We start from the raw sequence: 13309 nt of genomic DNA, 5'->3' as shown, positions 1-13309 counted from the left end.
ATAACCACACACATTTTACATCAGGAAACTGTGACGTGCATCTCTTTGCATGCATGACCAAACTTTAAGATCACAAGGAGTTTTTCATAGTGATTCACCACTAATTCATTCTGCGTATCCCTTATAAGAGACATATACTAATGCTTGAGTTTAAGACGATGGGTGCACAAAGGTTATAAAGGTGTGTGTTTGTCTCTGACATCTGTCAAATCTACCCAAGCATGAGTGTTATGTAGCAGATAACTGGATTTTTAAAATGCCTGCATGGTGCATGTTTATGTTTTATCAACCATCCCCATCTCATTATTAAGAAAGAGAGGAAGGAGAGGCTATACATAAAATAGGATCTTAAAAACAATAACTATATACAAAGTTATAAATGTCCTTCACTTTTAGTAGCTTTAGGGTTTTGCTATTATCTAACCCAAAAACATTTAATAATTATAGGGAGGGCAAAATAATCCGAACACTTATTATTATAGTCGATATTATTTGTGTAGGATACAGTATAAAACAAACATTGTGGTTATGTTTTGTAACTTTATATCGTCTAGGTTGCATGCCAAAAATGTTTGTGCAAGAACAAGCAAGTTATTGGACAGATCTCCAAAGGTTGCTTATTTAGCAGGTGCATCTCTAATCTCAACATGTAAATATCTTTGTTTAAAAGAGAAATACAGTGAACCGGTCTGGCTGTTGTTCCTCTGCAAAGTCGAGTGTAAAGTATTTTAGGTTAATTAATTCTGCCAATATCCTTGATGCCGCTTCTAAATCAGATAAGCACTCCACACTTTTCAATCATATAGAGAAGCGGTGAGTTATGCACAAATATTAAAATGGCACATGCATCATTCATCTCAAACCATTTCATTTTCAACGTTTACCTAGAATCAGAGAGATAAAGAGTTTGTGTGTATAATGTAAATAGGATGCAAATAATGCAAGAAGCATGATGGCATATTAATGATAATGCATAAGTAAAATAACACACATATGCATATACAGTACGTTACGGCATAAATAGGAAAAATCATTGATCTTATTTACGTAGTAAAAACAGTGAGTGTTCAAAACAATTGATGCATATTAATAATAGTGTCCTGAACTCATGCAAATACACTCACATGTACATTTACACACACAGTTTCCTTTGAATTCTGTTCTTATCTGTTATGAAGCTGTCAATGTGTGCATAGTCAAGTCAAGTCAAATTGATTTCTATATTTTAGTGCATTTTTACAGTTTTGTTATGTGATAACAGAGCTGAATAGTCAAATAAGACGTCTGCAAAGTCTACAGTCTGTAATTTACAAATGGATCTTTCAGTTATTGATAGTTTGCCCGTGGCCACCCAAGAGCTAAAGCATCCATCTTCATCTGCATTTCACCTTTCAGCTGATTTAAAAACAGTCTGGAGTAAAATATTTTAAATATATTAATTGCATAAGTCGGCTGTTTTAATGCAGAATCAACACTGATATTTATTACGGCATAAAACAACTTTAGAAAAGCTGTAGAAAATATTCAGTAAATTTGGCAGAAGCTAAAGATAAATCCGATTTTGCACACGTGCATTTCTCTGTTTGTTTTTGATGTACTGCAGTAAACCCAATCGTCCTGCAGATTTGTGCTGCATTGCTGCATTGATCGGCCATTATTTATCCTGAGCTACAGACAAAGCATACACTCGGTCAACTGTGAGGAAAGGCTGTAAATACAAAATATATGTGCGCATGTACAAATAACTAAATATATGTGCACTTCGGACCAAAATAAAGGGAGTAAGAATATGAATTTAAGCCTGTTAGCTCTTATTTGATGTTTAGTATACTCCTTTGCAGTAACTGTGACTTTTAATGTTATTGTCATGATGTAGTTTATTTCAGATGAATCCTCCTAAACAACACATAAAATGAATCAAACTACACGTATACTGTATATGACCACTGCTATACATGTTATTCAGACGTTCTCTTTCTGTCAAGGTAGGCAGTTCATGGCCAGGATACAGTGTGCTTTTTGGATCAGACCAAATTTTATTTGCATTTAGGCTTTATTGGCATTCAATTATTCAAAGGTCTGGCTACATGAGACTACACTGCAAAAAACGAAATATTTACTTAGTATTTTGTCTTGTTTTAAGTAAAAATATCTAAAAATTCTTAAATTAAGATGTAGTTTTTTAACAAAAAAAAAACAGTTAAGTGAATTTGTGCTTAAAACCAGCAAAAAAACTTCCAATGGAATAACAAAAATGTTCTTGAATTAAGTGTTTTTTGAAAAAAGTAAACTTATTTCAAGAAAAAAATTGTTATTCCATTGGCAGATTTTTTTGCTCGTTTTAAGCACTAATTTACTTAAAGTTTATATATTTTGTCTAAAAACTAGACTTATTTTCCTAGGTCATTTTGCTCATCAAGACAATGCATCCTACACTGTACAAAAAATCCGTAGAAAGTACAATGTTATTGCAGCTGGGTTGCCGGTAATCCACCGTAGATCTAAACCCATGCCATTCACTGGCAAGAGTTTGTTCAAAGTTAAATAAATTTTAAATATTAACAAGTACATATTAACTATACAATAACAGCCTCATGCAAAGCATTCTGGGAACCAGAAATCATCATCAACCTTTTTCTGTTTTTTGCTTCAGATTTTGTTTCCCAGAATGTTTTGCTTGATACTGTTTTTTTAGTTTTACTCTATAAAGACAAAGACTTGTAAATGTTTAATGTTCATTTAACTTTGAACAAAATGCTGACAGTATATAACAAATTTAAATCTACGATAAGTTACCGGCAACCCAGATGCAATTTCTACTGAATTTTTTTTACAGTGTAATTTAAGAATTTTTAGATATTTTTACTGCACTGTAAAAAATACTTTACTGCCTTAAAATGTTTTGTTGAATCAACTTGGATTTACAAGTCATTTCAACTTACTATTATTTATCTTGACTAGAGAGGAGTTGTTATAAGTAAGAAAGTCATTTTTTTGCAGTGTAGGTCCTCGCCAATCTTACACTGCAAAAATGATTTTCTTGACTTAAATTTGATATTAAAACTAGACTTATTTTCTTGGGTCGTTTTGCTCATCAAGAAAAAGCATTTTAATTTAAGAATTTTTAGATATGTTTACTGAAAACAAGACAAAAAAACTAAGAATTTTTTTCTTGAAAATAACTTTTTGCAGTGTACTAGTTTTTATACCAAAAATATCAAATTTAAGTGACTTTGTGCATAAAACAAGCAAAAAAATCTGCCAATGGGGTATAGGCAAATTTTTCTTGATTTTTTTCTTGAATTTAGTGTTTTTGAAAGGGGGTCAAGATTTTTTTGCTTACCCTATTGGCAGATAATTTTGTTTTTTGCTTGTTTTGTGCACAAAATCTCTTAAATTTTATATTTTTGGTCTAAAATCTAGACTTATTTTCTTGGGTCATTTTGCTCATCAAGAAAAAGCATCTTAATTTAAGAATTTTTAGATATTTTTACTGAAAACAAGACAAAAATATAAAATATTTTTTTTTTCTTGAAAATCATTTTTGAAGTGTATTCCTTAAAATCTAAACTTATTACAAGCTGTGACTGTCTTAGGTTTGAAAACATTGTCCGAGAACCTTGCAAAAGTGTTTCGGTATGAGAACGAAAGGAGTCAAGATAGAAGATAAGAGATATAACCTGAGAGATAATAGATGATAGTTGAAGACTAAGATGTGTTTTTGTCCTTGAATGTGTCTTTTTATGGCCTCCTGTCCTCCTTTCATAGAGAAGTGGGTTGGACAGTGAGAGCTACTTTAGGGGATAAACTCAAACTATGCAGATATAATTGTGACTACAGACAATGTGTTGTTTCTACTCAGATTGTTGATGGAGTTTTAGGAGAGAAAATATATGAGTATTTTGTGCATCAGGAACATGACAGAGAGACTATATAAGTGTGTGTGTGTGTGGGGGGGGATTATTTGCCCTCGAGCGATATTTCTCCAGATTGCTGGGTTTCCTTATTTGACCTGTTTTGCGAATTAGGACACAGTGGCAATGTTAATGAATAACTGTTTAACTCACTATGCACCAAAAATGAAATGATGCAGTAATAGTGGCATGCATTGTTCTAGATCGGGGTGCCCAAACTTTTTCCTCCCATGGGCCTTTAGTTATATTAAAATTAAAGTTGCCCTGATTCTCCTCATTTTTAATTTTCTAATATTTAAAAAATAAATAAGCAAACATTACTATGTTTATGCATAACTGCAGTTTTATTTTCAAACATAACGTAAAAGATTTCCTTTTTAAAATTTCCTTTTGTCGGTGTGCCAATGCCTCAAGCTCTCCATTATTAGCCTATAGTACCCGAGTTTGTTGAGTTTGGTGATGCATGCTATACACTTTCTAGTATGCATGTACATAAAAAATTATTCACTTTAATTCCTTGCATTTAATTTTAATTTACATTTTTATAATGTAACAATAAACAAAAAATTTTACATTTTAGAAAATGTTTAATAAGAAATACGAACATCTGCATTTATCTCAAGTGGCAAATTAAAGGTCACAACTTTGCGGGCCCTAGTTTGGGCACCTCTAGATACTGTATCACATCCATTGATATAAAAAACCTTTAAAAGGGTCTTATGTACCTTTTACAGATATGTATACATTTGGTACCAATATTTACCTTCGAGGTACTAATATTCACTTTTTGGTATAACAACATGTATCTGTGAGGTACTATGAACTATGGGGTACTGATATTTAGGTGCACCTTTTAAATGGGTACTGCCCCAGTGACAGCAAGGGACCACTTTTTGACCATTTTGTCTGACAGTGTAGTTTTGAAAATGAGCCCCTTCCATTCTCTATTCGCTAACCTTTACACAACATGTCTGTCTTAATGTTCATTCAGATATTATTTAGTTTCACTTTAACAGGAAACTTGACTTCAAAACTTGATGTCAAACATGGTTTGATGTTTAGACTTGCATTTATTCTATGGCAGTGGTTCTCAAATTTATCTGCGTGCCCGCTTGTGTTGGGTGCATTTGTGTTTTCATGAGCACTGGATGTATAAGCGGTCACAGAAAGGCCAGGATTAGCGAAGGGTTCACGAAGACCTATTCTACAATGTTCTCAAAACAAATGATAAAATTCCTGAGTTATCGGTCGAAAGATACAGACGATGAACAAATACTGAGAATTCCAAACATCTTTTAGAGCAAAATAATCTTTGAGGTTACAGACAAGAAAATCAAAAAGCTTACTTGCTAAATGCAGAAAGAAAAGCTAATTATACAAATGAAAAAATCTTATCGATTTACAATAACCCGAGCCAGACAGACCAGAATATCAAGAGACTTGGCCCAGAAAGCAAATACCTAGCAACCACATATTAACTGCATATCAATGGCACCACATTTAACTTTAATACCTGGGTGGTTTTAATTTTGTACTTTTTGCGAGTTATGTAAGCTGCCGTCTGAGTGTTCTTAGTTTCAAGTTCACATGGTAACTCTGTAGGACTATAATTTTGTGTGTGTGTGTCACTTTCTTTCTGCAACCTTGACGACAATCTCCATCATTTTTTAATTTGCAAGTCGTCTGCATGCACAGTGTATGGATGTGTTCAGTATCATCTGATGCTATAGTGAGTCACTGATGATGTAATGATGTCATTTCAATTGTGCAAACACACACAAACACACACTGTTATGGCAAACACTCATGCTGTTCATAAATTATTTAGGATATCGTCATAGCAACAGGACACACAGCACTCATCCACAGGTTTAAAAAGGGACATTGATAGAGTCAGCATAGTTTATTACACATGCTCACTGCTCGTAAACTAAGTCACACGACACGGCTAAATCGTCAGTCACATGTAACCATGTGCAAACAGTAATGCTTTAATAAACCAATGAAACACCCTGCAAGCAATTTTGCATTTAAAAGATGTTTAAAAGCCATTCAAACACAGATGTCTAGGCTAAATTGAGGCAAAATCTGTCAATGAAAATTTTAAAGACATCTAAATATAGCCAAAATGAAACGCTGCAAAAAAATGACTTTCATTCTTCTGATTTTTTTCTTGTTTTAAGTACAAATATCTAAAAATTCTTAAATAAAGATGCATTTTCTTGAGGAGCCATTTTTTTCCTGAAAGTGTTTAAGAAAAAAGTTAACTTATTTTTAAATTTTATTCTTACCCCATTGGCAGATTTTTGCTTGTTTTATGCAGTTAAATTTGATAAACTTGATAAACTTTTTGTCTAAAAAGACTTATTTAGGTTATTTTGCTCATCAAGAATGTATTTCTAGATATTTGTACTTAAAACAATACAAAAATACTAAGTAAGAAACTATTTTTTGCAGTAAAGATCATACATCTTGCAAGTAAAGAAAACACAATGTAACCAAATTCAAGGTTGTTTTGGCTAGAAGTGGGTAGCCAGATTATATGGGGTCTATAGTTAACCTAGATGGGTAAAATGACGACTAATGCATGGGACAGCTGTGGTGTGAGAAGATCTGCACTGCAAAAAATGATTTTCAAGAAAAAAATGTCTTCGTATTTTTGTCTTGTTTTTTTGCATAAAACAAGCAAAAAAATCTTTCTTGAATTTTTTTTGTTTAAGTGTTTTTTGCTTACACCATTGGCAGATTTTTTTTGTTTGTTTTATGCACAAATCACTTTAATTTGATATTTTTGGTCTAAAAACTAGACTTGTTTTGTTCATCAAAAAAGCATCTTAATTTAAGAATTTGTAGATATTTTTACTGAAAAAAAAGACAAAAATACTAAGAAAATGTTTTCTTGAAAATATTTTTTTTTTGCAGTGTGGATCTGGTCTATGTTTGTCTGTCTTTGGTTGTATAAAGACTTGGTTGGTTTTATCATCTGCTAGGTATCATAAGTCCGATTTAACTCAAGAACTCTTTACAGGAAAATGGAAGGTCCTGTGTGAAACCAACAAAAAACATTAAATGAAATACAGCTACATTCATAGAGAATGTCCGACCTATATCAGTTTTAAGAGCCATCTGAAGCTATGGCTAAATACAAATCAAATTTGTGAACACTGAGTGATTAGAGGAATATATTTATTTATTTATATAGAATAGCAATTCAATTCATGCGTATGTCTAGATATGTATTCTATATCATGAGTCTGTCTATGATGTTAGAGGGTATGTTTTGTTAATTGTGGTATTTCGTGTTGTTAGTGTAAACAGGAGTTTGTGTTGATTTCGTTCATTATTGTGATGTCTGACTTATGTTAATTCATAGTTAAATGTTTTGTTTGTCTCATTAAGCACTGTTGGTGACCTGGTAAGGGACTACAGATGTAAAATAGCCTGGGGGCTAATTCTGGCATATTCATATGGCTGAAAAGCTATTATGTTTTCTTAACTTCTTCCACCCTGAAGCTATTTTGGGGATTTTCGCCTGGATTTGGCCTACACAATTTCAAAAGCTTCCCATACCCACATGCAGAGGTTTACATACAAATGTTTGGTATCATTTTACAGGAAACCCTTTGAAATTACATAAGACACTGTTGAAAGTGCTAAACATGGTTGTATGTGATGTCAGTCCTCTAATAAACACAAAAAAAATAGGCGCTTTTTGATGTTTTTTTTCTAAAGTTTTTATTTAAAAGTGTATAACTCTGGACCTGAGTGCCTCAGCTCCCTGCAGACAGTTTTGTTTGATTCCAGCAATTGCCAGCTTACAGAGGAAAAAATATTTTTTTCTCTATCATAATCTATGCAAAAATTATTTTACTCCAACTGATGGGAGGAATAATACCCTTTTTGTATACAATTTCTGCCTAAAAACATTTGAAGTGCTCCCATAACCACATACAGTGGAATAAATGCAATTGCTTTATATCATTTTAAAGAAAACCCTTTGAAGTTACATAAAAAGCTGCTGTTTGTGACAAATAGTGTTATTTATGTTGTTTTTCATATGAGGAAACACCAAATTTTCTTTTTTTATGTTGTAAATACTGCCTCTGATAGTGTATAACTCTGGTTCTGTGTGCTCTAGCAGACTGCAGACAGTTCTGGTTGTTACCAGCAGCAGACAGTAAACACCCAAAAAAAGAATGATCTCTTTAGCATGTCGCATTCAAAAGTTATTTTCATTTTACTGAAGTGTCCGAAAATAAATTTTTCATATAAATATTAATTTTTTGTTTTGGACATATAATAAATAACAAGGGATTATTCATGCACACAACCTAAGAAAATGCTGTGAATGGACTCATTTTTTAGAGTAGGACCTAAGAGAAAAGATGATGTATCATTTGTGGCTATATGTGCTATCTGAGGCAGTCCACACTCAATTTTCCCATATGTTTACAAAAGACGATTTTTTACCTTATTATTCATTCAACTATTGTTGGATATGTGTTGATAATAGAACAAACATAACGATGTAGCCTTATTCCTGAGAATGAGAGCTTTCATTTGATATAAGACTTGCCCATGTTTGTCATACTTGAAAAATATGAAATATGTGAATATTAAATCATATAAAAAATTATGGGGGGGGGTGATAGTGTAAATTAAGTGTAAATAACTTTCTTACAGTAAAAGATTTCTCAAAGTGATGCATATCTGGAGAAAGTAGAGAGTCTAAGCTTTCAAACAGTATCTTATATGTGTTACTGGGGTCCATGATGGACCATTAAAGATTAAAAGAATATTTTATTTGAGTCAAAATACGAAATTTTGTACCCGGGACTGGGTCCTCAGGGTTTAAGAGGTTAATATGTATTGTCCCTTTTAAATAAATAAAATAAAATAAATGTTTATAAATTCAAACTAAACAATTGATTTCCATCTCTGTCTATATTTGCAGAACTCTATGAATCTTCCACCCGATAAAGTGAAACTGCTCTGTCAATACGACAATGAGAAGAAATGGGAATTAGTTTGTGATCAGGTAAGATCTGAGCATGGAAATACATCACATGAAAATACAATTAGTAAAAAAAGTCACTTTCTTACTACAACCTGGATAACAATCCCCATCATTTCTCAATTTGCAAGTCACCTGCACACTGCAAAAAATGACTTTCAAGAAAAAATGTCTTAGTATTTTTGTCTTGTTTTCAGTAAATATATCTAAATATTCTTAAATTAAGATGCTTTTTTGATGAGCAAAACAACCCAAGAAAATAAGTCTAGTTTTTAGACCAAAAATATAAAATTTAAGTGATTTTGTGTATAAAACAAGCAAAAAGATCAGCCAATGGGGTAAGCAAAAAAATCTTGAAATTTTTTCTTAAACACTAAATTCAAGAAAAATTAGCTTACCCCATGATTGGCAATTTTTTGCTTTTTTTACACACAAAATCACTTAAATTTGATATTTTTGGTCTAAAAACTAAACATATTTTCTTGGGTTGTTTTGCTAATCAAGAAAAAGCATCTTTATTTAAGAATTTTTTAGATATTTTTACTAACAAGACAAAAATACTAAGAAAATTTTTTCTTGAAAATCATTTTTGCAGTGTAGTATTTTTGTTATGTTTTAAGTAAAATATCCAGAAATTCTTAAATCCAGATGCATTTTCTTGATGAGCAAAATGCAATAAGTCTAGAAAATAGACATTACTAGAAAATAAGTCTAGTTTTAGACAAAAAATACAAAATTTTAGTGAATTTGTGCTTAAAACAAGCAAAAAAAAAATCTGTCTATGGGGTAAGCAAAAACATATTGAACTTTTTCATAAACACTTAATTCAGGAAACATTCAAGAAAAATTAGCTTACCCCACTGGCATTTTTTTTTTCTTGTTTAAGGCACAAATTCACTTAAATTTGATATTTTTTCTAAAAACTAGACTTATTTTCTTAGTTCATTTTGCTCCTCAAGAAAATGCATATTGATTTAAGAATTTTTAGATATTTTTACTGAAAACAAGACAAAAAAGGAAGTAAGGAAGTCTTTGCAGTGCATGCACAGTGTATATGTGTTCAGTATCATCTGATGCTATAGTTAGTCAGTGATGATGTGCAATGTAATTGCCATAACAGTGTGTGTTTGCACAATTGCAAACATTCATGCTGTTCATAAATTATTGCAAAAAATCTTCCAATGGGGTAAGCAAATGTTTAAAAACTTTTTTCTTAAACACTTAATTTAAGAAACATTTGCTTACCCCATTGGCAGATTTTTTGCTTGTTTTAAGCAAAATTCACTTAAAATAGATTAGTCATTCTAATACTAAGTCATAAAATACTAAGAAAGTCATTTTTTGCAGTGTATCATGTGACCCTGGACCACAAAATCAGTCAAAAGAGTCAATAAAAAAATACTTGAATAAATAAGTTTTCAATTGCTGTGTGGTTTGTTAGGTACAATACAATTTTGAAAATCTATGGGTGCAAAAAAAATCTAAATATTGAGAAAATCACCTTTAAAGTTGTCCAAATGAAGTCCTTGGCAACACATACTTCTAATGATAAATACATTTTTTATATATTTACGGTAGGAAATGTACAAAATATCTTCATGAAACATGATCTTTACTTAAAATCCTAATGATTTTTGACATTAAAGAAAAATAGATCATTTGACCCATATAATGTATTGTTGGCTACTGCTACAAATGAAGAGTTTCGTTGCAAAACGAGATAAATCCATTTTTTAACATTTTTGTCAAAACATGTTTATTGTTATGTTATCATGTTATTATTTTGTTTTATGGTGCTACTTAGCTGTGTTTTTTAAGTTATGAAGGTTTAAATCAAAACAAGCCAACTGCAGTTGCATTGAAATTAATTGGAATGCACAACCAAAAAACGACATTTCTGACCAATTAAAAAAACCGTGGTTATCTCGTTTTGCAACGAAACTCTTCAAATATACCCGTGTGACTTATGACTGGTTTTGTGGTTATGTTCATGGAAAACAGTTTTTGATGTGAGACACTTATAAGTGGGTCATGCCTCATTTAAAGTTATGCTCATTTTTCTAATTAGCTTTAAACGTACAAATCTCTCATCAGGAACGGTTTCAGGTGAAGAATCCTCCATCTGCTTACATTCAGAAACTGAAGGCTGTATTAGACCAAGGAGGAGGCAGAAAGGTACAAATCCATACGTCTGTGAGTTTGTGTAAATATGTACTGTAAATGACGTGTGCTTGTATGCGTGTCTTATATGACTAGAAATATTATCTGTGTCTTTTGAATTCATAGTTTAAGAGGCGGGTGCAGGAGTCCACACAGGTTCTGAGAGAGTTAGAGATCTCCCTGCGCACCAATCACATCGGGTAAATAACATATCTGTTATAGATAAAAACTAGTTTGTCACACATGATTTTATAAGTACAGCTAATAATGTGTGTTTAATTCCTTCTCATCTCTTTAGATGGGCTCAGGAGTTTTTAAATGAAGAAAATAAGGGCTTAGACGTGCTGGTAGATTTCCTCTCTTTTGCTCAACGTGCCGTCACGTATGTACAAAGAAATACACACATATATACACAAGCAGTGTCTCAGACACAATAAAGGAATTTAAATTCTTATTATGACAAGAACAGATGTGCTAAACAGTGTGTCATACCTGTTATACACTCAAAAATACTGGGTTATCTTAACCCAGCGTTTGGTCAAAAAGGGACGAGCCCAGGCGTTGGGTTTAATTCACCTAGAAAATGTTTATATTTGACCAAACAATTGGTTAAAACAATCCAGCATTTTAGGGTTAAAAGGAATTTGGTTGATACCAAAGTCTGCAATAGAAAGTTTGAGATCTAAATATGGCCTCAAACATCCCAGGGGAAAAAGTAGTACACTTCCATAGTGTACTTATGCGAAAATAAAGCACTTTAATTTTGTACTTAATATACTAAAAATTCACTGTGCTATTTTGAGACACCATAAATATGAACTAAAATGTGCCAAAAACTTTTAAAAAAATTAAACATTTATTTAGGTACCACTGGTAGTAAACTTCTTTGTATGAAAGTTGAGTTCAAGTTTAATACAAGTGTTAACTAAATACATTTTTTAATACAGAGATAGTATGTTTAAAGTGCATTTTAGTTTATATTCATGGTGTCTCAAAATAACACAAATAAGTAAATTTAGATAATTTTAAGAACATCTTAAGAAGTACTAAAGATTAATTTTTAGTATATTAGGTGCAAAATTGGTGTGCGAAAATAAAGCACTTTAAGTACACTACACTCAAAAAATGGGTTTTGTAGCACTGTTCATTATACACAAATGTATTTAGTTACATTAACACATACACATTTATTTTTAAGACAAAATACAAGTGTAATGTGTTATGCTAAATCAATTGGTTATTCACTCTGGTTTACCTAACTACCTATCTTTAAACTAAAGTAATTGGTTTACTTTTGCGATTCAAATACCGGATGTGACGTCATTTAACGACTTCCACGCACGAAGACGGCGCGCAGGTGATGGTGTTTCGGGTAAGTAAACAAAATACGTTTTTTCTTCAATCTATCTTAAAACATTATTGAGGCAACTTTATTTTATGTTGAAGTCGATGGTGTTTGTGTTTGATGGTGATGATTTCACGTCATTTGTGCAGCGGTGAGGTAAAGTGTGTGATTTGTGCGTTTCAAATGTAATGGAGTGCTTCACGCGATCTGTCGTGTGACGTGTTTAAACCGTATTAAACGTGATGTACTCGTGTTTAAACAGTATTAAACGTGTTGTTCAATTTCGGGTCCTTTGTAGTGTTTTATGATAGCAGCAGTGTTGTAAACTGTGTGATTTGTGCGTTTCAAAATGAATGGATTGCTTCACGTGTTCGTGGTGAGTTGAACTTCGATTTTTCCGTCGTGTTCCGGTGATAACTTTAGCCATTGAACTTGTTTTACTGGTGAAAATAGTGCTTTTGAAACGTATTTTCCTGTGTTTAGTTAGAGCATTTTCTCAAGGGGTTCTTAAAGTTTATTTTTTTGTTGTTACTCTGAATGAATATTTACTTAAAGTTATGTTGAAATGTAAAATTTGTGATCTAAATTACTAAAACATTTAAAGACTGCTGCACGTGCGTTGTGGGGGTTATCATAGATATCATTGTACATATTCTAATTGATATATTCAAGACATGGTATGCTCTACTTGTTCATTTAAGTAGAAATTATGCTACAGATGTAATATTGCATGACGACAAAGGCCCACTTTACTTGTAGTTTGTGTGCATGGCATGCGGTGCAGTGTCATCAGAAAAAGAATACTTTGCTCACATAAACAGTCCCTTAAAGAAGAGTAAAACGGTATTTTGCATGTTATCAGGTTGTGATTTCCAA

General features: G+C 32.1%; 1 protein-coding gene across 2 annotated transcripts in view; it reads left to right on the top strand.

Annotated features, from left to right (window-relative positions):
* Positions 1 to 13309, top strand: part of fmnl1b (formin-like 1b) — a 31598-nt gene that overhangs the window by 1181 nt on the left and 17108 nt on the right. For both annotated transcript variants that reach the window (XM_055182199.2, XM_055182198.2), the window contains exons 2-5: positions 8869 to 8952; positions 11023 to 11103; positions 11215 to 11288; positions 11387 to 11470. In XM_055182199.2, coding sequence (XP_055038174.2) covers positions 8869 to 8952; positions 11023 to 11103; positions 11215 to 11288; positions 11387 to 11470 — 323 coding nt within the window. The remainder of the gene's footprint in view (positions 1 to 8868; positions 8953 to 11022; positions 11104 to 11214; positions 11289 to 11386; positions 11471 to 13309) is intronic.

The sequence above is a fragment of the Misgurnus anguillicaudatus genome, chromosome 25, assembly GCF_027580225.2.
Source record: "Misgurnus anguillicaudatus chromosome 25, ASM2758022v2, whole genome shotgun sequence".
Classification (NCBI taxonomy): domain Eukaryota; kingdom Metazoa; phylum Chordata; class Actinopteri; order Cypriniformes; family Cobitidae; genus Misgurnus; species Misgurnus anguillicaudatus.
This window is presented reverse-complemented; position numbering and strand designations above follow the sequence as displayed.